Source organism: Hypanus sabinus, chromosome 14 (genome assembly GCF_030144855.1).
Source record: "Hypanus sabinus isolate sHypSab1 chromosome 14, sHypSab1.hap1, whole genome shotgun sequence".
NCBI classification, from domain to species: Eukaryota; Metazoa; Chordata; class Chondrichthyes; order Myliobatiformes; family Dasyatidae; genus Hypanus; species Hypanus sabinus.
Window position 1 is genome coordinate 28,924,778 of NC_082719.1, and position 24,762 is coordinate 28,949,539.

The 24,762-nt window shown below is 40.9% G+C and overlaps 1 protein-coding gene across 6 annotated transcripts; it reads left to right on the forward strand.

Moving 5' to 3' along the window:
* The first annotated feature begins 1,594 nt into the window (after positions 1–1,594).
* Positions 1,595–24,608, forward strand: LOC132404638 (GRB10-interacting GYF protein 2-like). 6 transcript variants are annotated; one of them, XR_009515618.1, is made up of 4 exons: positions 16,544–18,380; positions 19,738–19,849; positions 23,098–23,207; positions 23,845–24,602. XR_009515618.1 is itself a non-coding variant. In XM_059988944.1 (2 exons), exon 2 carries the CDS (start codon positions 2,793–2,795, stop codon positions 4,416–4,418), a length of 1,626 nt encoding a protein of 541 aa, XP_059844927.1. In that variant the 5' UTR covers positions 1,595–1,956; positions 2,627–2,792; the 3' UTR covers positions 4,419–5,463. The 6 variants fall into 6 exon arrangements, 2 of the variants coding, with proteins under 2 accessions (XP_059844927.1, XP_059844928.1); XR_009515617.1 differs by lacking the exons at positions 16,544–18,380; positions 19,738–19,849; positions 23,098–23,207 and adding exons at positions 1,595–1,956; positions 2,627–4,517 and having other exon boundaries at positions 23,845–24,598; XR_009515620.1 differs by lacking the exon at positions 19,738–19,849 and having other exon boundaries at positions 23,845–24,601.
* The last annotated feature ends 154 nt before the right edge of the window (positions 24,609–24,762 follow it).

The window sequence follows — 24,762 nt, forward strand, 5'->3', positions numbered from 1 at the left end:
TCAAGCTAGTCCCATTTACCCGTCTTTGGCAAGTGACCTTCTGAACCTTTCCTTTCTATGTACCTGCCCAACTGTCTTTAAAAAGTTGTTATTGTGCCAGTTGAACCACTTTCTTTGGCAGCTCACTCATACAAATATGAGCCTTTGTAAAACAGTTGTCCCTCAAGTTCTTATTAAATCTTTCCTTCAGCCCTCAAGCTATGCTCTCCTGTTCTTGATTGCCTAACCCTGGGAAAAAGACTGGGTACATTCCTACATCTATACCACTCATTAAAAAATATTTTGATTGGACATTAATGGCAACAGAAAATATGAGTATGATTGCATTTTCATGACCAGGCTTTCTGTCCTATTCCATTATTAAATGCAATCATGACTCATCATCCACTTCAATATCCTGTTCTTGTCATCACCTAATATCACTTTAGTATTCAGAGATATTTCCATTGCCTTCCTATATGTATCAACTCTCCCCACTGTCTTCTATGGCAGTGAACGTCACCAGTTCACCATCTACTTGGTGAAATCCTTTCTTCTGATCTTGGTTCTGAAGGAGATGCCATATATCTTGGGCCTATGACTCCAAGTTCTGGACACACTGCAGCCATTAGAGACATTCTCCCTATCATCTAACCAGACTAGTTCTGTTTGAATTTTCAATAAAATCACCTCTCATTCTCTTGGAATGTAGGCCTTGTCGATCCAATCTCTACTCATAGGTTCGTGCTACCATCCCAAGATCCGACATATGTACACAACATCGATAAGTGGAGCTACAATTTTATGTACAGAATTTCTCATTCACGTTTCTCAATAAATTAACATAAATGGATTCAACTGTTATGAAAGAATTAAGCCTTTATTAACGTCTCATTTCTTTTAACCAGGTGATGGTCTCCCTTTTGTTGATTACATTGGGTTGTGTAACATTGCTCAGCTCTTGTGTACATTTTTATTCCCCTGTAGAAAACAACATTGACATAATTTCAATTAAACAGTAGATGCACTATTAAAAAAAATGACTTTGACATCAGATGTCCTATGTTCTAATTCCAAATATCTCTCTAACTAACAAGCTGGCATTTTTAGAATGGAGCTCATTGATTTTTTTTCTGCATTGTATCTTTAAAATAGCTTCTTAAACTCTGGCTCGAACTTGCTCTTTCTTTTGTGATGACAAATATTTACCATGCATAGAAGGGTGCAAGAAAGCAACATTTAGAAAACCAACCAGGTTTAACATGGGTGACATAATACTTCTACAAGAATAAACTGGGGTTACGCATGATGCAATAAGTTAAACAGTAATGTGTGGCATAACCTAGGTTACTGTTAAGTGGTGTATAAAAATGAAGAACTCACTGCTCAGTATGTTAATGCTCACTGAGTTTGAAAAACATTTTTGCCACCAAGAATTCAATTCACTAATAATTCAATATGACAGCAGCTACTTTTCACAACACAGGATGTTCTGTGCATACCTATTTATATATTCATTGCAGTGCTTACTGACATTTGGCAGCAATATTTGCTCTATTCCCGCCCCTCAGTGGTTTAAGCCCACAGTGCACTGGCATTGCCAACTAAAGAAGCAAATACGCTTGCAGAAAACTTCTATCATTGCATGCAACTTGTTTTTTGAAACGTGCCGGAGAGTGTGATCAGCATATCATATTTCTTTTCTTTAAAATTTAACTGTCATTTCAAAGTTGATCAGCTTAAGGAATGTTTTTTAAATTTTTTTTTAAAAAACGCTATAAATACTGGAATTCTGAAACAAAAGCAGCAAAAAATGAGAGACACTTAGCAGGTTAGGCAGCTTCTGCCAAGAGTGACGCAGGATTAATGCTTGATGGCCTATTGTCGGAACAAGAAAAAAAAATTGGCATTTACGCATATTTTAAGTTGCAGAGAAGGAGGAGAGGTGAAAACAAAGCAGAGAACGTTTATGATAAGGTAAAGAGTGATAGTGATGCAGATAGTAGTGACTCCACATGCAAGAGGAGATGCAAGTAGATGAAGATTGAGGACAATGGAGAGAGGAAATAAGAGCTGGAGCCATGGGATGTCAAAGAATATAGTTGTGCTGTCTTTACGACAGTTATTTAGTTTATAATATTTCCGCTTAGTAATTCATTCGATAGTATTTTCTAGTTAGAATTAGAAGTGTTTAAAGTATATTCATTGCATGTAAAATATATCGGCATGTGATGACGTCACATCCGGTTTCGCCGCGTCTTGTGGGAAAATACCGGTTTGAAATTAGCGCGAGGGTGGGGGCTCACCACGAGGCAGACCCGAGCAGAAGTTGTTTTGCAGGCATGAGAAATCACAGTGAGAGCAACGCTGTAAGTTAATAGATAATCGATATATTGAACTAAGATGTTAATGCCGATCCTGTTAGAAGTAACGACGGTAGATAATGTTTATGCTTTCGTTAGTTAAAGAGTCGCGGATAGTTTGCATGGAAGTGTATTTAAAGTAGTCAATGGAGCAGGTAAACTCTCCCTGTATACTGCACCTTAGTGTAATGTAGTTATAGTCACCTTTGCAAGTATTTACACTTGAAATGTGATATTAAGGAAGGAACAAATACTGTATCAATCTTGTATTGTTTTATCAACAGTTTTCACCATATGTTAATGTGAAGAGTGAACAGTAAATGGTTAATCTTGCTGCGATCTGGTTCTTATTAACTGTGGTTTATCTCGACGTTAAATTCGGCGTTCGTGACACGCGAAGGAGAACGTTACAGTGAAAAAGTGGCATTATCAGGTGTTTCAAGTGCTGCAATGTCAGCTCGATCCAGGATCAAGTCGATGGCGCCCAGCGACAAGGGCAGTAGAACGACATCAAGTAAGTCCACACAGGCAAGAGCCAAGGCAGAAGCCGCCAAGGTGCGACTGCGTTACGCCAGACAAAAAGCAGTTTTGAAAATGAAACAGGCCACCAGAGCAGTCGAAATCCAGAAAGAAAAGGCCGCCAGACAAAGAGAAGAGGCTGCCAGAGAAGCCGAAATCCAGAAAGAAAGGGCCGCCAGACAAAGAGAAGAGGCTGCCAGAGAAGCCGAAATCCAGAAAGAAAGGGCCGCCAGAGAAGCCGAAAAGGCTGCCAGACAAAGAGAAGAGGCCGCCAGAGAAGCCGAAACCCAGTTGGAAATGGCAAAAATATCGACAGAGTTGCAAGTGCTGCAGCTAGAAAGAGAAGAAGAAGCTGCCATGGCGGAAGCAGAGTACATAGAAGAACCTGAAGGGTCGCGTGATCTGACCGCAGTAAGATCTACTTTAGAAAGGACCAGACTGGAACGCACAAGCGACTATGTACAATATCAAACAGACTGGCAGGCTCGTCTCCCCTCTCCATACGTATTCGATAACTTCCCCAGCTACGAGGAACCTCAGAGAGTCACGATTGCATCACATCCATACGAGGAAGGAAATTTACCCTCACGGCTCCGTGATGAAGTCAAGAATGAAAGAACTGACAACGCTCCTTCACCCCCACAACAGGACGGCGGGGAGGGAGAGGTTCACTCCAGGACAACAATTGTCAGCTCGAACTGTACAGAAGTTTGCGGTCAAACTCAGTCAAGCCGTTCTTGTTCCAAGATCTGCCTCACTGAGGTGTACCCTAAAGAAGCACAACAAGACATTACCAAGCGTAAAGTAACCGACGAGACGCTAGGTCAGTCAGTTTTCGTTCAAACCGAGCACGGAAACAAACTTGCACAATCAGCTCAAGATACCATTTCTTTAAAACCCAAAGACACCAAGGTCTTCAGAGATGAAGCAAATAATGGGGTTGCCCCATTGCCTTTCAGAGAACCACGCCAGCGCTCACCAGATAACAAAGAGCAGGCAGTCAAACGGTTCACGTCCTTACGGAAAACCCAGAAAAGGAAACCTGAGATGCAGCAACGCACCCGATTGGCCCACGAGGTACTGTGCACCCTAATGGCAGAGGTCACAGCCATTATAAACGCACAATCATTCCTACCTGTGTCTTCTGACCCAGAAAACCCCTTTATACTTTTGCCATCAACGCTCCTTACGCAGAAGGCAGGAGCACCTCCTCCACCAGGAGACTTCTCAGACAAGGATTTGTACACAAAGCAATGGAGACAAGTCCAGGCTCTGGCAAATCAGTTCTGGCCTCGCTGGAGACAAAAATATCTACCTTTGTTGCAACAGAGACAAAAGTGGACAGAACCCCGAAGGAATCTTCAAGTTGAGGACTTAGTCCTGCTCAGGGACAAGCAAATCGCCCGCAACAGCTGGCCAATGGCCAGAATCACTGCTACATTCCCTAGCGGGGATGGACATGTCAGGAAGATCGAATTGAAGACTACCAACCAAGGCGATGTGAAAATTTACCAAGGGCCAGTTACAGAAGTTATTCTACTTCTACCCAATGACTGATTAAGAGACTAAGTTTTGTACTCTGCTCATTGTGACCTTACAAAGGTCAAGCGGGGAGTGTGCTGTCTTTACGACATATGTTAATGTGAAGAGTGAACAGTAAGTGGTTAATCTTGCTGCGATCTGGTTCTTATTAACTGTGGTTTATCTCGACGTTAAATTCAGCGTTCGTGACACGCGAAGGAGAACGTTACAATAGTAGTTGGAAATTTGAAATAAAAGAGAAAGCTAGAAATGCCCAGCAAGTACTGTAAGGAGAGGAAAATGTGAGTTAATGTTACAAACTGATGACCTCTAATCAGAACTACTTTTTCTCATTCAAAAAGTTTCTCTGAACTAATTCAATGTTAGTCCCAAGGGCTGTAAGTTATTTGTGTTCTGCTTGTTAGAGGTAACAAGGAGAGGATCAAAGGGAAACTGCAAGATCTAAGTCTGTTTCTGGTCTGATGGACAACACACAATATTTTCTCTTACATATTGACAGCAATGCTAAATTACCATGAACGATTACGTTATGCAATAAGACTACACTCAACAAGAACACTGCTGGCTTACTGTTCTGTTTCCCTTCTTCACGCATGAGCGCATCTTTTAATTGAAGATGCCAATTGTTGGTTAAAAATTAAAGTCCTGGGAATTATCCAGCTGTTAGTTGGATTACAAATATCTGCCCATGGGACCAGGACTTGTTGAATAACAATTGCCATAATTCCACAGCATCTCCCCATCAGACTCCAGACCCACACTATCTCTTGCCAATGTAAATGAACCAAAAACAATAGTACATGTTTGTCCAACTTGTCTCTTTGTTAGATTCTCAACAAGAAAAATGGCTCTGGATTAAAACATGTACTGGCTTCTTTGTTTTTCTAGTTAAAGATGCATTGCAATGCCTTTGGAGAGAAACAAATGAATTGGCTAATGTTTGGCTGCCAGTAATAATACCTTTGTGTAAACTCAGTCTTGCCTGCCAAGTCCTCAAATTGCACCCAGGAATTTTCAACTGTCGTTGAATCTTAATAAACATGTAAAATCAGATGCCAAAGATGTCATGGTTGGCTTGAGCTTATTATAGACAACAAAAAATGAGTTATTTGCTGTATGAATACCTTTGTCCTGTAATCTCAGATGATGGCATTCATTTTGAATGTGTGTATTTCAAAACATAAGCTTTCAGAAAGGATATGAACGCAATGTGTATTTTTCTTATGCAAAAACAAAAAAAATACTGGAAACTGAGCAAGTCAAGCTGAGTCTTTGGAAGGAGAAACAGTCAAGTTTTCAGGTCTGCAATTCTTTCTTAGTATGTTTTTAAACTTTTGGTGCTTTTTTTTAGAAAGCACATTACACTTATCTGACTGATACCTGAAGACCAGGTCTCATTGCAGGTGAGTGAATGCAATCAATCTTAAGGCCTGAACTCAAATATTTCATTTGAGTTTAAACTTTTGGGGGCGGGGGTGGGGTGGGGTCTGGTTAAATGAGGGGATTACTAATCCAGGACCTGAGTTGTCAGTCCACAGATGGAATTTCATGTTCCATGGCAGCAGCTGGGGAACAAATTCATTCAACTAAACTATTGAAATGAGAAAATCACCAACATATATTGGTGACCAGTAAAGTGTATGAGCACTTTCAATATCCATTTGATTCACTGATGTCCCTTAGAATTTATTGGCAATGCCAGCATTTATTGTTCATCCTTAATTACTCCTGAATTAAGGGACCAGTTGAGAGTCAGACCAAAGCTGCAAGGTGCCAGATTATTGGAGTTTCACTGTAATTTGCAAATTTGCTGAAGTTATCACTCCTGAACATTTGTGGTACATCAAAACGTTCAAATATGGCCCAAGTGCGGAGAGAGAAAGGTACTGAAGTTGATCAATAGTTCATTGATTTTAATGAGAACTGTTCCAGAAATTATAAGAAAAGTAAAACAATAAATGTGCAGCCAATGGGGCTGTTAGCAAAAACCTTCAACAGAAAGTTAAATGCCAGCACTGTGGCTGGAAGCAATAACTAAATACTAAATAAATACCACTCATTCACAGTGTCAATCAAAACCGTAGTCTTCTTTTCCGGACAAGGTTAAGGGTAAGCAGGGAGCATAAATGTTGCTGTGCTTATGATCAACAAAACCAGAGTGAAAAGAAGAGAGTTAAATACCACCATAATGAAACAGTTCTCCACTGGAACGTGCATACTCATAAGCATGGTTTCTGAACCTGTCCCGCAGCCCGCCTGTGCAGACATGTAGACCCCATAAGATGTAGGAGGAGAATTAGGTCACTCGCTCCATCGGGCCTGCTTTGCAGCACTCCGCAGCAGAGTCTGGGGTTATGACAGTTCATCATAATTGCAGCTGTAAAGTGTGATCGGTGAGCTTTGGAAGATGTGATTAACTAAACAAACTTTCTGCCATACTTATAAAGAACACTGGCAAATTTCTTTATTACCAGAGCCAAGGTTCTCATATCTTCTCACGACACAAAGGGAGGCAAGTTAATGCTAGTTCTCAGGGCAATGTCAATTATGATCCCAGTCCTCCAGTTATTTCCCTGTAACCCATCTTCTTATAATGCACATCAATCCCACTACCTATAAGAGGGGAATTTTTATAGAAACCAGTTAATTGGCCAACTGTCACAGCTTTGGGATGTGGGAGAAAACCGGAGCAGCTGGAGGAAAACTAACATGGAGAAGGGGAGGACTTCATGCAGGCAGCAAACAAGATCAGGATCGAACTCCGCATGCTGGAGTTGTGAAGTGGCAGCACTTCCTGCAGTGCCACTTTGCCACCCTTACCAGGGATGCTCCAGGGGCTTATCTACGGGAAATAGCACCTAGGGCAAGCATTGAAATTGCACCCCTGTCCAAACATCTGACACTCATCTTTTAGATAACTTTACCATAATATCAGCTCAAAAATACAAGTCAAACTCGTTAATCTTTTAGTTAACAAATTATGGCACTGCATGAAAATTACAACTGCACCTTCCTTGCTTTCACTGATGCAAATTGGTCTATGATGTGATCAAAGTCAGTTTTTTCAATTTCTTCTCTTTCTACACTCAGCAGAGCAAGATCACAGAGTCTGTCTTGACCCATGGAGGCTCTCAAATACGAAAGTATTAGTTTTAACTTGCTGAATGATCTCTCACAGTAGGTCATGGAAACTGTGATGGTTTGCATTATCTGAATAGCAATGCGAAGATTGGGGAAGATGCTCTCATCTCCATACTGAACAATAAGTTCAAGAAGCTCTTCAGGTCTTGATATTTTCATGTTGACCCGCCTTGATAGCAACAATCTGCAATCCAAAATTTCTTTATATAGCTGCTGTCCATCAACATCAGAGCTGTACAATTTGCCTAAATTTTTGCACCACTTCTTTAGGTTGTTACTGTCGGTGCCCTAGCACAGTCCCTTGACATCGAGAAGGAACCCAAACTTGGTGTCAGTGTTGTGCAAATGAGCAAACCTTTTGTTCATTTCTCTGTGAAGACAGTCGAGTGTTCCCTTCATGACTCTTTCCATTTCCTCCTTAGCTGTTAATCCAGCATCTCTCAAGTTCTCATCAGCCATTTGTTTCTTTCATCTCTGATGTCTTTCCATTTCAATATTCCATCCTTGACAGAGACTGACTCCTTCTCTGAGTGACTCACTGACCACCACTTCTCTTTCATCATAAAAATAATCTTGGAGTGCTTTCAAATCCAGGGCAGCATCGTGGAAGTTCATGTTAGGATCCTGCAGCCTCTTTTGAATGTGGTCAATGCGAATGAGTACTTTGTTCCAAAATCCTAGCAAAATCAGAAAATTGTAACTCAGCATACGGTTGTACAGCTGCCTTGTGTCACTTCTTGTTTCACTGGTCTTGTATTCATTGTCTAGTATGTCCTGGAGAACTTGAAGTATCTCCTCAAGGTACTTGCTGATGGGCTTCACTGCTTCTGTCCTTGCACTCCACCTGGTTTTGGATTCCGACTTAACAACCACAGGCACGGCATTTTTGAGTTTCTCCCAGCGCTGTGTTGAACAAGAGAAAAACACGTAAAGAGCTTTGATGGTTCCATAAAACGTGACCATCATTGTATCCTGTTTGGCTGCATGTACACCCACCAAGTTGAGTGAGTGATTGTCGCAATTCACAAACACTGCCAGGTTGTTTTTCTCACTTATTCTTTGATGAACACCACTTCTGTGTCCAGTCATCACAGCAGTGTTGTCATAGCATGGTGACCCACAATCTTGTAGCTCCATTTCGTCCTTCTGCAACTGTTTCAAGTTATCTTCAACCAAGCTCTTTCTGGCTTACCTGGATAAAACCAAGGAAGGACCCTCTAACACGGACTGTTTTCCTCTCAAAATCAACTTCCACATACCTCACTACTTCTGACGTCTGCTCACGGTGTGCCTATTCAGGAGTCGAGTCGAACATGAGACCATAGTACTTGGCTTTACCAATGCTTCTCAGTAAACTCTGGCAAACAGTGGATGCCATTATGTGGATGAATTTGTTCTGGACATCTAGTGACAAGACGTGGATCCAGGATGACTTTCCAAATGAGTGAGGTGTTCTTTTATGACAAGGTCAGAGATGGACAGTAGTTTCAGTAAGCCAAGGAAATTTTCCACATTGGAGTCATCGTCTAGCTGACGTGACTTCCAGTGTCCTCGCAAAGCCAGGTTCCGAGTCGCAAGGTATTTTATGCAGTGAAGGATTCTCGTCAAGATATCATGCCACTTCTGCTTTTCCTTCTCAATCTGTGACTGAAATACCGTGTCAATAACTCTTTTGCTTCCAGCTAAATTTCTTTCCACTGTGTGAAGCATTTTCATGAATACAAATTCTTTGAGGTGCTTTCTGCTGGTTGAATCCACTTTCCTGCTCCAATGAGGATTGATGGTCTGACCGGGAATGGAGAAGACAACAGATACAAAATGCAGACTTTTTAGAAGGGGAATAGACCAGCCATGAGCGATTCACTTCCTCACCACGACCATTTCCCAATTTCCTCTTGAACCAAGTTTTGTTCATTGAGCAGTTATTTGTTGGTAGGAAAGGCCCCTCACTGTTCTGGAATTACTTCGAACCCAGCTTTATTATTTCTGTTCTCAATGCATCAGGCAGAAATGCTTTTCCAGTGTCCTTGTCAAACTTCAGAAGTCCAACGTCATGCTGTTCAATCACTTCTGGTATGACAGTTCGAGGCTCTTTGACACCATCCAGTTCACTAGATTCAGTGTCGTCAGGTTCAATCTCGTCAGGTGAAATCTCTTCAACAAACTCAGCATAACCACCACCATCATCATTTTCCTCTCCTGTCATGTCCATGTTCTCTGTGGCAGCCTCACTCTTAATCTTGTCATACTTGGCTTGTGACACATTTGTACTTGATCCACCTTTGGATTCTAATAAACTTGTAGCAGGTGTAGGCGACTCCATGGAACGTGTCGAGCTACTTGTTCTGGGCTTTTCAAAGAAGGGCATGAAGAACTTGCTTGACTTCTTGGCTTCCTCCACTTCCAACTTTCGTCTCTTCCGTTCCGTCCTTCAGCTCCACTTTCCTTCTTCTTCGTGAAGAAACGTTTCATGGCCTTCTTACACAATGCTCTGAAATAAGGCCATCCTAGTACTTTTCACCCACGATAATCAAAAGACAGATCATACTTTACAGAAAATACTTTTTTCACGATCCGAGGATGGCTTGTCTGACTTTAATAGAAACTGCTCAGTGGCACCCAGGGCACGTGCCATACCTGCCATACCTTAGATACGCCGCTGGGATGCTCAGAACTATGTACAGCTTTAAAGAGGAAATACACTTAGCATTTGAAACTCAAACCTCAACCATGTCTAATCTCCTCAATCATCGTCTAACGGGCTGCAGTGGTCCCTGTACACTTCAGAGGCATTGACCACTTGTAGTTTCTATGAAATCCTTCACCTCTACTGCCAAGATACGCAAGTCAAAATCAGCATCCTGTCCCACGCCAATAGTCTCAGGAATGAGACCTTAATTACATTCGGTCAGAAACAACGGGCAGGCTATATCATTTGGTCTGAACACAAAGGCTGTGCACAAATGACCAAGGCTGCTCTGGCATGAGAATAATTAATGGATGTATTATTAAGTGAACTGCTGGCAAACATCACTAGGTACTTCCAGGCTCCTTCACTTAGAGGATCCACTTATGAAGGATGTAACCCGAGCTGCAATCTCTGCTGAGATTATGGATCAAACTCAATGGCTTTTAAATTCATAGAGATGGTTTTGGGAACAGAGAGGGGAGTAAGGGCTCAGGTTACAGTTCATGGTTTGCGTTGTGGTGAATTAGAGGTCAGATTATAGTTTGGAGTCAGGTACGCGGAGGAGTTAGAAGCCAAGCCTCCACTCTGCTTTCCACATTTGAAGATCCAGAGAGGAGGACAGGTGATGAAAGATATCTGGAATCAAGGCCTGCACCCCAGGTTTGGGAGGCCAGCTATGTGGACCTGGGACAAAAACACCAAGCGTCCAGACCTTTGCTCTGTGCTCAAAAGACTAGCGATCTGGATATGGGGCGAAGGAGACCTGGAGTCCAGATCTCTGCTTCATGCTTAAAGGCCAGCAATGTAGACAAGAGGATGAAGGACATCTGTGGTTGTCAGGAGGTCCCAGGTCAGTGCATGTCTATGCACGAGAAGGCACGAGAGCTGGTCAGTTGGTGTGCTTGGAGTTTGATTGCAGGGTCCTGCTATCAGTTAGTCCAGGAGTCGATACTGCAGCTTTCTGTAAGTTAAACAGCAACGGCATTTTAAGTTTAAGGGAAACCAAATCATGATCATGTCATGATGCCAGGGGCATTGTTACGGAATCATCCAAGTCTTGGTGGTCCAGTTTAAGGTGATCTACCAAAACACATTTAGGTTTACTCTTCCGATTATGATAAAAGTCTTTAGTCTCCATTCCGATAAGTAGAAGGGGCCATCATTAGGGAGCCTAAGAGGATGCTGGTGTGTATCATGGTAGACAAAATTGAATGAAGCAGAACGTAGGTCAAGAGGAAACCAGGAGTGTTGTGCGCCATGATGGGAGGTAGGAATAGGCACAAAGGAATTGCGTTTTCTGAGAAGGGAAGAATGCTGTTGACAGGCTGATGAAGCAGTCGTGGTGTCACAAACAAAATCACCTGGCACTCGTAACAGCTGCCTGTATACCAACTCAATCATGGACAACTGCAGGTCCTTTTTTGGAGTCATTCTGAGCCCAAGTAAGCCCATGCCAGCACTCCTCTGTCAGGGAAGTCCTCAGAGCAGCCTTGAAGGGGAGGTGAAACCACTTGCACAAGTTATTGGACTGCGGGTGATATGCTGTGGTGTGTCGTAGCTTCGTGCTGAGGCTCTGGGCCATCGCACCCCAGAGGTCTGTCGTGAATTGGGGACCACAGTCAGAGGAAATGTCAGATGTGGTGTCAAACTGAGCAACCTCAGTGCTGATAAACGCCCGAGCCGCATCTGTGGCCGTCATCGATGCTAGAGGTATGACCTCTGGCCAACTGGCGAGGCCTCCACCATGGTAGGAGGTACTTGAAATTGTGGGGATGGGGGAAGAGGACCAGACAGGTCCACATTGATGTGATCAAACGATTGTTCAGGGACCTCAAAAGATGCCACTGGTGCCCAAACGTGATGGCTAATTTTTGCCCTTGACATTCAACACAGGGTGCACTCCAATCACGCACGTCCTCTCTAAGGTTGAACCACACAAACTTTAGTGCAACCAATCTCTGTGAGACCTTCCGGCTTGGATGTGAGATCCAGGAATGTAGTTAAAAACTGTCTGCCTCCACGTTGCAGGTATTATGGGGTGAGGGTAACCGGTTGAGATATCGCACAGGAGAGAAAACCTAGCTTCCCTGAACTTAATGTCAGCCAGCTGCAGGCCTGTAAGCCTGGGCCTCTGGGTCAGTAGCTTGGTTGACTGCCATGCAGGCATAGTCTACCCCAGTGAGCATGGCCTCAACACCTGGCCGCGAGGGTCAATTGGGCACGGCATTATTTCCCCTTGATATGATGTGTATCAGTTGTAAACTCAGATATGTAGGCCAGGTGATGTTGCTGTCATGCAGACAAAGAGCCTAACATTTTGGCCATTGTGTGTGCGAGGGGTTTGTGGTCAATGAATGCTGTGAAATGGTGACCCTCCAGAAGAAAACAAAAGTGGCGGACAGCCAGACCGAGAAGCTCAGGGTCAAACGTGCTGCTCTTCCTTTCTGGGAGATGGAGCTGCCGGCTGAAGAAAGTGAGTGGCTGCCACACACCTCCAACCAACTGTTCGTGCGCAGCACCCGCAGCATAGTCTCGAGCGTCAGCAGTAATGGCTACGGGTGTGCGCCAGGAGGGTCGTGTTGGATAGAACTCATTTGGTGCCATCAAATGTTCTGGTTATGTCCACTGACCAGTCAAGCATGTGATTAGGGGCATTGCCTTTAAGGGCACTGTACAGGGGGAGTTTAAGTTCAGCAGCTCATGGAATGAAGTGGTGATAGAAGTTCACCATACCCAAAACTCTTGTAGTTTTTTAGTAGTGCGGGGTGGTGGGAAATCCATAATAGTGAAGACTTTTAATGGGAGGGTTTTTCACCTTCTGCGGAGATGTGATGGCTGAGAAAGTCAAAGTTTGACAATCTAAACTGGCATTTGGCAGGATTAATAATCAACCCATGTTGGCTTAAGCACTTGAAAAGTGTAAGGAGAAATGAAACATGTTTGGATTTGGATGCACTGGTGGCAAGTATGTCATTCAGATAAACAAAAAGTAACTCTGTCTTTTAGTACATAGCCCACCAGCTGTTGGAAAGTCTGTGCTACATTTTTCAACCCAAACATCATGCCCAAAATCTCAAAGAGGCCAAATGGGATTATCACAGCCATTTTGGGAATGTCCTATGAGCTCCCAGGCACCTGGTGTTAGCCCCTAACTAAGTCAACTTTGGAAAAAGTTAACTTTCTGGCTAAACATGCCAAGAAGTCTTGAATGTGTGGAGCTGGGCAATGATGAGGGGGTCATTAAGTCATCGGTAATTGCCACATGGGTGGCAACCACCATGAGACATAGGGATCATGTGGAGGGGTGAAGTCCAGGAGTTATTTGACTGGTGTATAATGGCAAGCATTTCCATATTGACAAACTCTGCCTTTGTGGTTGCCAGCTTTTCTTGGTCCAGTCTATGTGTGCATGAGTGGAAATGTGGTTCTCAACCCCGTGTTTTTTGACTGTTGTGGAGAATGTGGGCTTGGTGTGGTGAGTGAACCCATGTACGGTGATGCATGCGCTTGAGAAAGAAGTTGTGGGGAGCTCACTGGGGAGAGCAGGGTGGCAGCACAAAGCTGGCTGTTCTGAAGATCAACTAACAGTCCCTGGGCACTTAGGAAATCTGGGCCGAGCAGAAGTTTAAACACTTCAACAAGGATGAAGTCCAATGTGTACCATCGCCCACTCAAGTAGAGCGTCATCCATTGTGTTCTGGATTGTGTTGCTGTTGGCGGCCTACAGTGAGGTCTTGTTGCTCTTTGCTTTCTGATCAGTAGGTGATGCTGGCACCGTGTCACACAGGAATGAACAGTAGATGTCCCAGATAGCTGGAACCCATGGTGTTCACAGACCTCTGATTTCCCAATGCTCTGGCATGGTCGAAGCTGCAAAGTGGTCGACACCAACCTGGCATTGTCTGTTTTGCTGCTGTGTTCGTGTGAGTGTTGGAGGCCCAACTGACCGGTCTTATTAAGGCAGGGAAAGGAGGAAGAACTATGCACCTCTGCCTGGCTGAGTATAGACTATCAGCCATTTTAACAAGCTTGCTATAGTCCTTCACAAGTGCATTGGCAAGGGTCATGCAAACTTGATCAGGCATTTGCTTCAAAAAGAGTTCTTTAAAAATAAAACAAAGATGGTGATTTCTCAGGAGAGACAGCATGTGGTCCATTAGCTCTGAAGGCTTAGTATCCCCCAGGCCAGGCACGGAGAGCAACTGTTTGGTGTGTTACTCTGATAGTCCACGAGTCTGTAACGGGTGAGTTTTCAGCGCACAATATTTTTCACATTCAGGTGAGTGTTCAGATGGACTCACCTGTCTTGCTGCTGTAGAACTGCTGAAATGCACTACTACATAGTAGTGCCTGGTGTCGTCCATGGAGACTTCACTCAGAGTGAATTGGACCTCAGCTTGTACAAACCAAGCGATGGCATTTTGGTACCAAAAAGTGACAACATTAGCCAACATGTTGAAAAAACTCTGGAATTGTCCTAGAACATAGGGGTCACCAGTGTAGGTTTTAGTAAATAAAATGGCAGAGGTGTTTTAAGTTTAAGAGAAACCGGGACAACTCCTTTATTGACAACCAAACACAGGACATAAAGTGCAGTAAAAAACACTTCACATCATTATATTATCACGTCAGATCAACCTCTTAAAGTGAATCCCAACTCAATGTCAGTGGTTGTGAATCATGCACGTTCCACCCATTACGTTGCCCTAAAATACCGAAGTTCGAATACTGAAGTTTGATCAGAAGTCCAGAAGTGGTAGCCCGGTGACCGAAGCCTGGAGGCCCAAAGACCCAAAAGCCTGGAGCCTGCCTTTGAGTTGGAGGATTGTCCATGCACACCACTATTGCAAAGTATGCTTATTTGGGTTACTGTCACCTTCCTGTCAGCTTGAACCAGTCTGACCATACTCTGAGCTCTTTCATCAATAAGACATTTTTTTCTCCACAGAATTGCGACTCACTGGATGTTTAAGGCCTTCAAGCTGTTTACCACTGACTCCAAGCCAAACACTTGAAGACAGAAAGTCAACACGTGTCAATTGGTATCTCAGAGTCTGCTCACCAGTAAAATTCCCAAGTGTAACATGTCAATGATATTTTTTTTCACAGTGCGGGTGTCATATCCATTTTCAGCTGGTGGAAAAGAAGAGGGAATTGTGGAGACCTTAAAGTGATGAGCAATACAATGTTCTCTTGTTCACATGGTAACAAGGCACTGTTTATCAGCATGTTACTTGTAGAGTAAAATGGATTGACAGTAGTGCCTTTAGTATTGAACACAATACACTGCTGCTAACGTGGCTCTTTATGTGTGTGAGCTATAGAAAAGAAGCCTTGTGCTTTTGGCATTGAGTAAGTGTTTTGATTTGCTGTATACAGTATTTGAAATAAGCAACAGAACCAATAACATATAAGACCCACGTGAATCAACACACTATTGTCACTTAAGTATGCTTGATATATTTTCTCCCATAAAATGTTACATGCAATTTTTTTCCATGTTTAACCCTTTATTTTCAGTTGCTTTCACTTTAAAATATTTAAAAATTCAACCTAATTAAAATAAAATTAGAAGGTAATGTATTAGTAAGTTTATTGAGTGATGGATTTGTATAATTCTGCAACCTCTCAGTTAATTTCACTTTTGTCTTGTCTTGCGGTGTTGCTGATCTTGCTTTAGGATGATGAGTTTTACTTCTGTGCTCTGTCTCCCACTCAGTGACTTAACAAAATGTAAGTCTATGCAGCATCAAAAAGTTATTCTTGAGTCCATGTTTTGGCATGCAATTATGCAATCTAGTTTTAGTCCTGTTGGACATCTCCTGAGAATAGGAAGTGCCCTGGTAAATTCTCTAACATGATCTTACTTTGAAACCTACAGCAAAGATTCATTTCAAATGCTGGGCCCACTCCTGAAAGTAGTGTCTGCCACACGTTGTCTATGCTTAAGTAATGGTATCTTGCATGCTCATGATGACTGCTTTTTCATTTTCTATATTTAACAAATTTTCCACTGTTATGCTTCCAAGTACTTGTAATTCCTGGTGTCTTACTTGTTCTACAGCTTTGCATTTGATAATTATAAAGAGATGCAGGGCTTGTTCAAGTACAAACACTTCACCCTGTGATTGAATTTCAGCTTCAAATGAGACCAGAAATTAAAAGACTGTTTTTCTTTAATTCCCTAGACAGGTGCAATTATCTGGAAATAATATTCAGTAGAAGTAATTAATCATTGATTAAAAGAGGATTTCAATGATACATTTTCCAATTCTTCATCTGCCAAAAATGTTTTAGAGGTAATGCAGATATGACTTCCTGCCACTAGTCTGGGATAAAAAAGACTAGTAAATTCAGTATCTATTTTTCTGGGACATCAATATGGTCCTTTCCTTGTTGTGCTAAAACATTGTTGAATTTAGGGCTAAGATCAAATTAGGTTCTCCTCAAAAAAATAGTGAAATTCATCAAAAACAGGGGTAGGGCGTTATGCACTCAGAAGAAACTTTTAAAACATTATGCAATTCCATACTTGGCCACACTGCATCTCCCAACACTCCGCTATAGCGCAACTGCAGAATGCTGTGAGCTCTTAAAAGAATAGTCCTCATGCCAGCAGAGAGCAGCAATACACATTGTGGCTTCTGTGGTGGACCGACAGGTGCAGTGGCAAGTGAAAGAGCTCTGTGGTCATCTGAAAGGCACTTTGAAGTGCTATATCTAGAAGGGAGGAGTTAGATCTGCTATCACCAATGTAGATGAGTCAATCAGGGAATGGCATTATTGGTCTACTGAAAGAGTGATAAACCATGAACAAATGAATAATGCACACAATGATTTTTCCATTGTCAGACACATATGAGCTGATGAAGAATTTTGGGGAACATCCTTGAAGTACTTTCTTTATCCTCCTGGAAATCACTTGATGTTATAGCCTGCCCAAAGGAGCTGGTGGGTCATGGTCTGAGCTTGAGGTTGGGAATGTTAGTCTGGAGAAGGATGCTGCTGTTAGATCGCTCACCCTACCTATGGATTTGGGCACTTCCATGATTCTAGTGCTACTTTTCCATTGCATTAAGATGTGTGCTGTAGGTGATACAGTTTGTGGAAGGATGGAGATTATCGAGGCTTGGTCATTGCACCCAGAGGCTTTGAGGTCTTATATTCAAAACATTCTTTTTCCTCAGTCGGTAGACGGCTGTACAAATGCACAAACAACTGTGGTGAATTTAATCATTTATGTTTCACTTTGAATGTGGCTTCCTGTCCATTTGTTTCATGAACCTTTTGTAAATATTGATTGTGGATTAGTAAAAACGAATGTTTAATCTCAGCGTCATCCTCTGGCATATTTCAGTGAAGCCGGTTAACCAATGATTGAGGGTCTGGAGTTTGAGAGTTTACTGTCATCTGCAGATTGTAACCCAGTGACCATGTTTGGAATGAACTTGCTTCTAGATTGGCGGTGATTCAAGTTTTCCCCTTATTTTGTAGGCGAAGTCCTCCACTCTTGCAAAAACCTTGTTGGAGGTGAGGTGCAGTATTGCAATTTGTAAGTTAGAGAAGAAGGTAGATGCACTGACACAGCCTTGCATGACTCCTGTCCAAACCAAGATTGGCAAAGAGATGGACAGCTGAGATAGGACCACAGATTCTGAGGGTGGTCAAATATGACAACACTTCTCCATTATTCCTTAGTTGATAAGATCAAAGTCTTTGGTGAGGGTGTGCTGTGGTTTGTGCAGATACTGGCATTTTTGTTTAATGTAGCACAACGAAGTTCATGCCTGTTATTGATCTGGAATAGCAGAATTTGCATTATGACTCTGAGAAACTCTGTAGCTAAATGGTTCCATAACTGAGGAGATGGAACCCAATCTGATTGAACACTCTCTGTGCAGTTCAAATCTGCCACGGCTATAGATCTGGGTGTACAGTACCTTGAATGATGGTGTGCCGCTCAGAATGGATATTCATGACAGTGTTCTGAGCTTTGTTTTGCCAGTTGACAGAAAATGAGGACAAAAGATTTCACAGTGGTCTGAACTATGCACCTTGTCAAGCTCCTCCTGCCCCATCAATGGCAGCTTCTGTGAGGCCATTTTTCCTTCATCATCCACCTCAGAGACCACAGAATTGTTGTAGAAGTAAGTCATCCTTAGTCTTGTGGGATCACTTCAGAAAGGACTTAAGGACATAATCATATTAGGGATTGGGAGGTGGACACTTGCCTAATCAACTTAGATCTGTAGAAAGGTTTTGTCAGAATATTGCGTATTTACTTAATGAGATTTGGCAGTATCCACAGAAATGACACAGTATACTCATTAAAATTGTACTTCTCTATTTTCCATAAGAAAGCATTTCAAAAATGAATATTTACACCCATACACCATGCCTACACACTAGAGTCCAAATAAGTTAACTGTAATTGCCATTCAGAGACAAGCCTGGATGCAAATTTGAATTGCTGATTGTATACATTCAAAGTTCAAAGTTCGAGGTAAGTTTTTTATCGAAAGTACATTTATGTTACCTTGAGATTCATTTTCTTTCTGGCACTTACAGTAAAAAAGAAATACAATAGACATTTTCAGAAAAGTTATATAATAGGCAAAGACTGACAAACAACCAATATGCAAAATAAGACAATCTGTGCAAATAAAAATGATAATGAGAACATGGGTTGTAAAGAGCCATGCACAGGATTGTAAAAAAACTGCAGAAAGTTGTAAACTTAGGCAGCTCCACCATGGGCACCAACCTTCCCAGCATCCAGGACACCTTCAAAGAGGCAGCATCCATCGTTAAGGACCCCCATTGCCCAGGACATGCTCTCTTCTCATTGCTACCATCAAGGAGGAGGCACAGGACACAGACTTAACATTTCAGGAACAGCTTCTGCCCCTCCACCATCAGATTTCTGAATGCACAACGAACCCATGAATAGAAACCTGTTTTTCTTTCCTTCTCTTTCTGCACTACTCTTATTTTACTGTTTATAGTAATGTATAGTTTTTATTATTATGTATTGCAATGTACTGCTGCTGCAAAACCACAAATTTCACAATATATGCCAGTGATATTAAACTTGATTCTGCTTCTGACGAGTCTTGAAAGTGAGATCATAGAATCAGTTTAAGTGTAGTTTAAAAATAAAACTTCTTCATAGCTCAAGAACAAAAAAAAAGAGACAAAATTAAAGGTCAGTATTATGAACTGCTTTATCTGAAGATTTATTTAAAGAATTTTTAAATCTGAATTTAAGATTTGAATTGAAGGAAGTGACAATAGGATATAGTAAAGCACGTTCTTTGCTTTAAGCTGAATGACACATGCCTTAACTCATGAAATGAATAAAGTACTTGATAGATGAATGTGTCATATTATTTTCTCTCATGTCAAAATAACATATAAAAAAATCACCATCCACTTCAACATTTGTGAGATATAATTTGTGTTATTATCTACCTGTTTCAATGTTGGATTTTTTTATGTTGTCAGTTCTGTTTTGGCTTGAAAGAAAAGAGAAGGCAACCCAGGATAGATAGCACTACATAATAAAGTTACTGTTTTTCATCTTTTGATGCATCATATACAGATGACAAGAAAGAAGGTGAGAATAGAAAGAAAATAGAGAGAAAGCTTATAGGACTGTTCATTAAAGTTAGATAAGGCAGATATAAAGCAATGTTATGAATTTTAAGTCAATTTTAATGTTGAAATGATGGTAATTCTGTAAATCTGGCCATCTAAAATGTTGACAATTTGTAATGACTTTGCTTGAGAATGTGGTATCTGATGTTTCCTATACTTCTGCAATTATATTGTCCAGGATCCCATAAGAAGTCACAATTGAAATTGGCTAATCATACAATACATCAGAGAAAGCTGATATGTGTGCAAGCACATATTTTATGGAACATTATTAATATTTTTCTATCATAGATAGACCAGTATATACAATAGTAACATGCAGATGTATAATATAGAGCCTTTGACAAATGATTCAGTGATACGAGTTCAAATTCCAACAAATGGGTACTCCAGTGACAGAGCTAGTGTAGCTGCCGCCTCACAGTACTAGCAATTGACGTGCAACTACTGCACATTTTCCCTGTGACTCTCTGGGTTTCTTTCAAGTGCTCTTCCTCTATCCCCACATTCCAAAGACATCTGTGTTGATAGGTTAATTGGGATTATATTTAACCTTCGTGTATTAGAATCTGGGGAGGGGGGAGATAGCACCACAGTTTGTAAGACAAAATAGAGGAATAGAGCGGCACAGTGAGCAGGCATAGATTCAATAGGTTAAATGACCTCCTATGTTACAAGGAAGTATGAAAAAAATGACAGGTGGCAAGTTTTAATTTAGGCAAGTGAGCTAATTGAATAAAACACCTAGTATTGAAAAGATAGGATTGTTATAGGCAATAGGCATCTGAGCTATTAGTGTCTTTTATGGGAAGAATATGCTATCGTTACCTGGTTTATTCTACTTAAGACTCCAGACCACAGTGTGTAGTCCCTGCTGCTCCAGGGCATGGCTTAATTCCAGGACATACAGGAATGGACAAAAATGTTGGCCTTAACTGTGTTTCCTGCATTCTATGTTGTATTTTGATGACTTCTAGCTCTCTGAATTGATCTAACAGAAAGAGGTAAATTTAGAAATTGTCTTAACGACAATTTAAAGAGTAGTAAACTACATAGATACAGATTTAGCATGATGAACATTTTTTGAGTTGTTGAATTTTCTGGTAAATTTCTGAAAGCTTTATATTCGAATATACACAAAATGCTGGAGGAGATCAGCAGGTCAGGCAGCATCTATGGGAATGAGTAACCATTTTGGGCCAAAGACTCTTCATTAGTCCTGATGAAGGGTCTCAGCCCAAAACTTTGACTGTTTATTCACTTGATCTGAAAAATTGTGATATATTTTGTTTTCTGCAAAGCATAGGATAATATTTTGTATGAGAATTATTTGAAGTTCAATCTCATCACTGGTGTTGTCATGAGATTATGCTCAGCCTTTGCTCAACCTGTTTATAAAGTAATATTTTCAAAAATATCTAGTTACAAAGTGTCTTAGTGATACCGTTCTTGTCCAAACTATATAATAAGAAGCAAATTGAAGAGGACCTCAGCAGGTAAGACAGCATCTGAGGAAAGAAAGGGACTGTTGACATTTGAGGTTGGAACCTTCACCTGGAATGAAGGATAGAGCCAGTGTAAAGAGAGAAGGATAGTGGGTGGAGCAAAGGGCTGGCCAGCGTTCGGTGAATCCAGGTGAGGAAGGGTTGATATACAGATTGGGACTGGAGAGTGGAAGTAGCAACAGAGCCTGAAAGGTGATTGGTGAAGACAACAAAGAGCTGCAGTTGATGGAATTGGATAGAAAAGGAAGCATGGAACCAATTGAGGGATGTGGCATGGGTAGGTGGGAACAGCAACAGGAGGAGACGTGGTGTGAAGAGTATGTAAGTAATTGGTAGATCAAGTGGGTGGGAGAGGGGGAAGAAAGAGTGTGAGAAAGACTGAGGTAGCTTTTGGATGAACTGGCTGATCAGGAGAGAGAAAAGGGAGAGAAATGTATACTGATTTCTGGTTACACTAAACCATGAATGCCTTTTCCTTTTTTGCTTACTAATTTTAATGGTCTTTCATTAAAGAGAAAGGCCCCAGATTGATCTCAGGTGCCTGAGAATTGAATTATAAATAAAAGAATCTTGGTTTTTGGTATCCCTTGTTTGGAAACAAGAAATAGCAACATCTTGCAAACAACCAAGGGGGCTACATGAAGAAGCAAATTAGATAGGCCTAGAAAGGTCAACTTAGAGAATGTCTCTAAATTAAATGATGAGTGAAGAATAAGAGAACCATTCAATCTAGTTCAAAGCAATTTTGGAATAGGTGTCAAGATGATTTTTCAAGTAATGAATAAGCAGCAGTTTGAATAATATTTGCAGGGAGAGAATTCTAGAGTTATTTAAGAAACATGCTGTGATGATGGAAATAGTCTTTTTTCTGCATGAACAAGCTAAAGTGAGCCAAATAATAAATAACAAAGTCTGGATGGATAGAGCTGTTTAGTCCAGAGTGTGGAAGTCCAACAGGTGATCTGAAGTGGTTTTAAAATTACTGTAGGTAATGAAGCCATTACTAGTTATGTGTGGATCTAAATCTAAAGATCATCAATGTAAGGTAGTTGCTTAAAAATATAAACTGAACTCAGGAGAAGTATATTCTTCCAAAGGGTTATGAAAATGTAGAGCATAAAATAGCTGAAATGAATAACACCGATGCACTTAAGAGTAAATTAGTCAACAAATTGAGGAATGGAAGGACGTATGGAAACAGGGAGATGAAGCAAAATAGATGGAAATTTTTGTACAGCATTAAAATCCAGCTAGATATTTGGGCTGAATAGTCCATTGCCCTGTTGGTATGATGCAACTCCTTATGTAGACTACGTCAGCTGCAATTGCCTTGATATTTCCAACAAAATATATATTGTGGAGGACTGCAAGTGTTGACTCCTAGAATAAAAGTACTTTTTGGGTGTAACCAATTAAAGGATTCATACCCAATTGATTCATTTGCTCTGGGTCTTCTGTAGAAGATTCTGGTCCCTAGAGTTCTAGAAAAGACAAATTATTTTTTTAACCTTCTGTAGTTGCTAGCTTACTAACAAGTTGCAGAAATAATGTGTATTGGATCATGCAAATGTGATTTGTTTGGCTATTAATTACATAGAAAACACTTAATTTTCAATAATAAAGAAACTTTCAACAAATTGATAGTACCTTTGTTCCACTCTAAAATGATTCATTGACACACACACTTTTCTGCTACCCACAGCATTGAGTGCTCCAGATTAAGGCTGGAGTGCTGGAATTCCATTGAAATTCCACTGGGCTCTTGTCAAACTCATGCATGAGGCAAGCAGAACTGTCAAAGAAATACTGGAGGTATGATGGACCCATCAGAATTTGCCAGTAGTTATCTTAAGTAACTTGCTTCATTGAAGGCTGTGTTTGTAAATAATTTGGGAAAGAGGAAGTACAAACCTAAGAATATGTATAGCCTGTTACTTCAAGATATGTCGTATTAAGCATTGAATCAATGAGAAGCTATATTATCATTAATGTGCTGACTAGGATCTCCAGCTGCTTATTATTACTTTATATAGGATTAATAACAGCTCAGTACTTAGAAAGATCATGTTAATACATTCAGTTTAAATGTTAATGTCAATGTATGTACGATATGCAAAATCATTAAAAGAAATCTAAATACATTTGAAAAAGAGAGTTTCTGATACCTTAATTAAGCTCAAGATACACTCAAGGGCTGTCTGGAGCATACTGCATTTGCTCCCCTAATCTAATTATGATGCTCATTCTCATTCATAGTACAAAACCAAATTACATCAGCTCACATAATCACTAAATAGTGAGCTCTACTAGATGACAGCTGAAGTCCCCACCAGCCATCGATATATTTTTTTAAAAACAAGATGAAATAATCATGTCCTAATATCTCTTTTAAATTTATAAATAAGAACTGAAGCAATGTTTAATGATGTTATCATTTATATCTTGGCAGGAACACAATGTACAGTAGAGGCTTGTTTCCTTGGAGATAGGTCATAGATCAACTATAATCACAAAACATGATGGAAGAGGCTCGAGGGAATGAAATGACTTGCTCCTGTTTCACTATTCAATCCTTTGAATCCATTGGAAAAGAACATTTATGGATGTTACAAGATTCTTCAAAAATGTTTCCATTATATAAATATTGTGTTGTGGTCCTACTTCAGATGTAATTTGACACCTTCAACAAAGGCTTCAATAATGTACCTATACAAAAGCTGATTATCATTTAATTGTTCAGCCATAATTGCTATATTGTTCTTTTGGGATTGTGAAAATGTTTCACTTTTCCTCCTCTGAGAGTTCAGTCATGTTACTCTGAGGCCCCATATGCAGAAGCAGTCCTCTGTTGCTCTGCCTAACAGCGACCCTTCGTGTTATAGTCCATGATGACAACTTCAACCAGACCAACGCTTGCTCTTACCAATGGTCTTCTGTTTCCATTTTCTACCAAGGGTCATGAAATTTGTTTTGATTTTGGTTTCTCACCTCTTCACAAGGAATGTTGAGGACAGATCCCTCTGTGTCAAATTGACTTGAGCTGATAAAGTCCATGAGTTGACATTAAAATGGCCATGTGATGGAGCTGTCTTCACAACTTTTACTTTTGGTGCTTTTGGTTGATGGACTGAAAGGAGATTAGTAGAATAAATTTTCTCTTCTGATCTTAACTGCTGTCACAAATGGCGATAATTTGAACTTACAGGGGCAATCTCCAAGCCCTGCCTCGAAACTAATACTATCACACTGATGCTGAATTTGGAAGTTCTGATCTTAATGCTGCAAGGAAACAGCATTTGGGTATCTACAGTAGTTCTGCTGAAGATTCACAAGGTCATCTATACATGGAGCCAAAAGAGATGGGAGT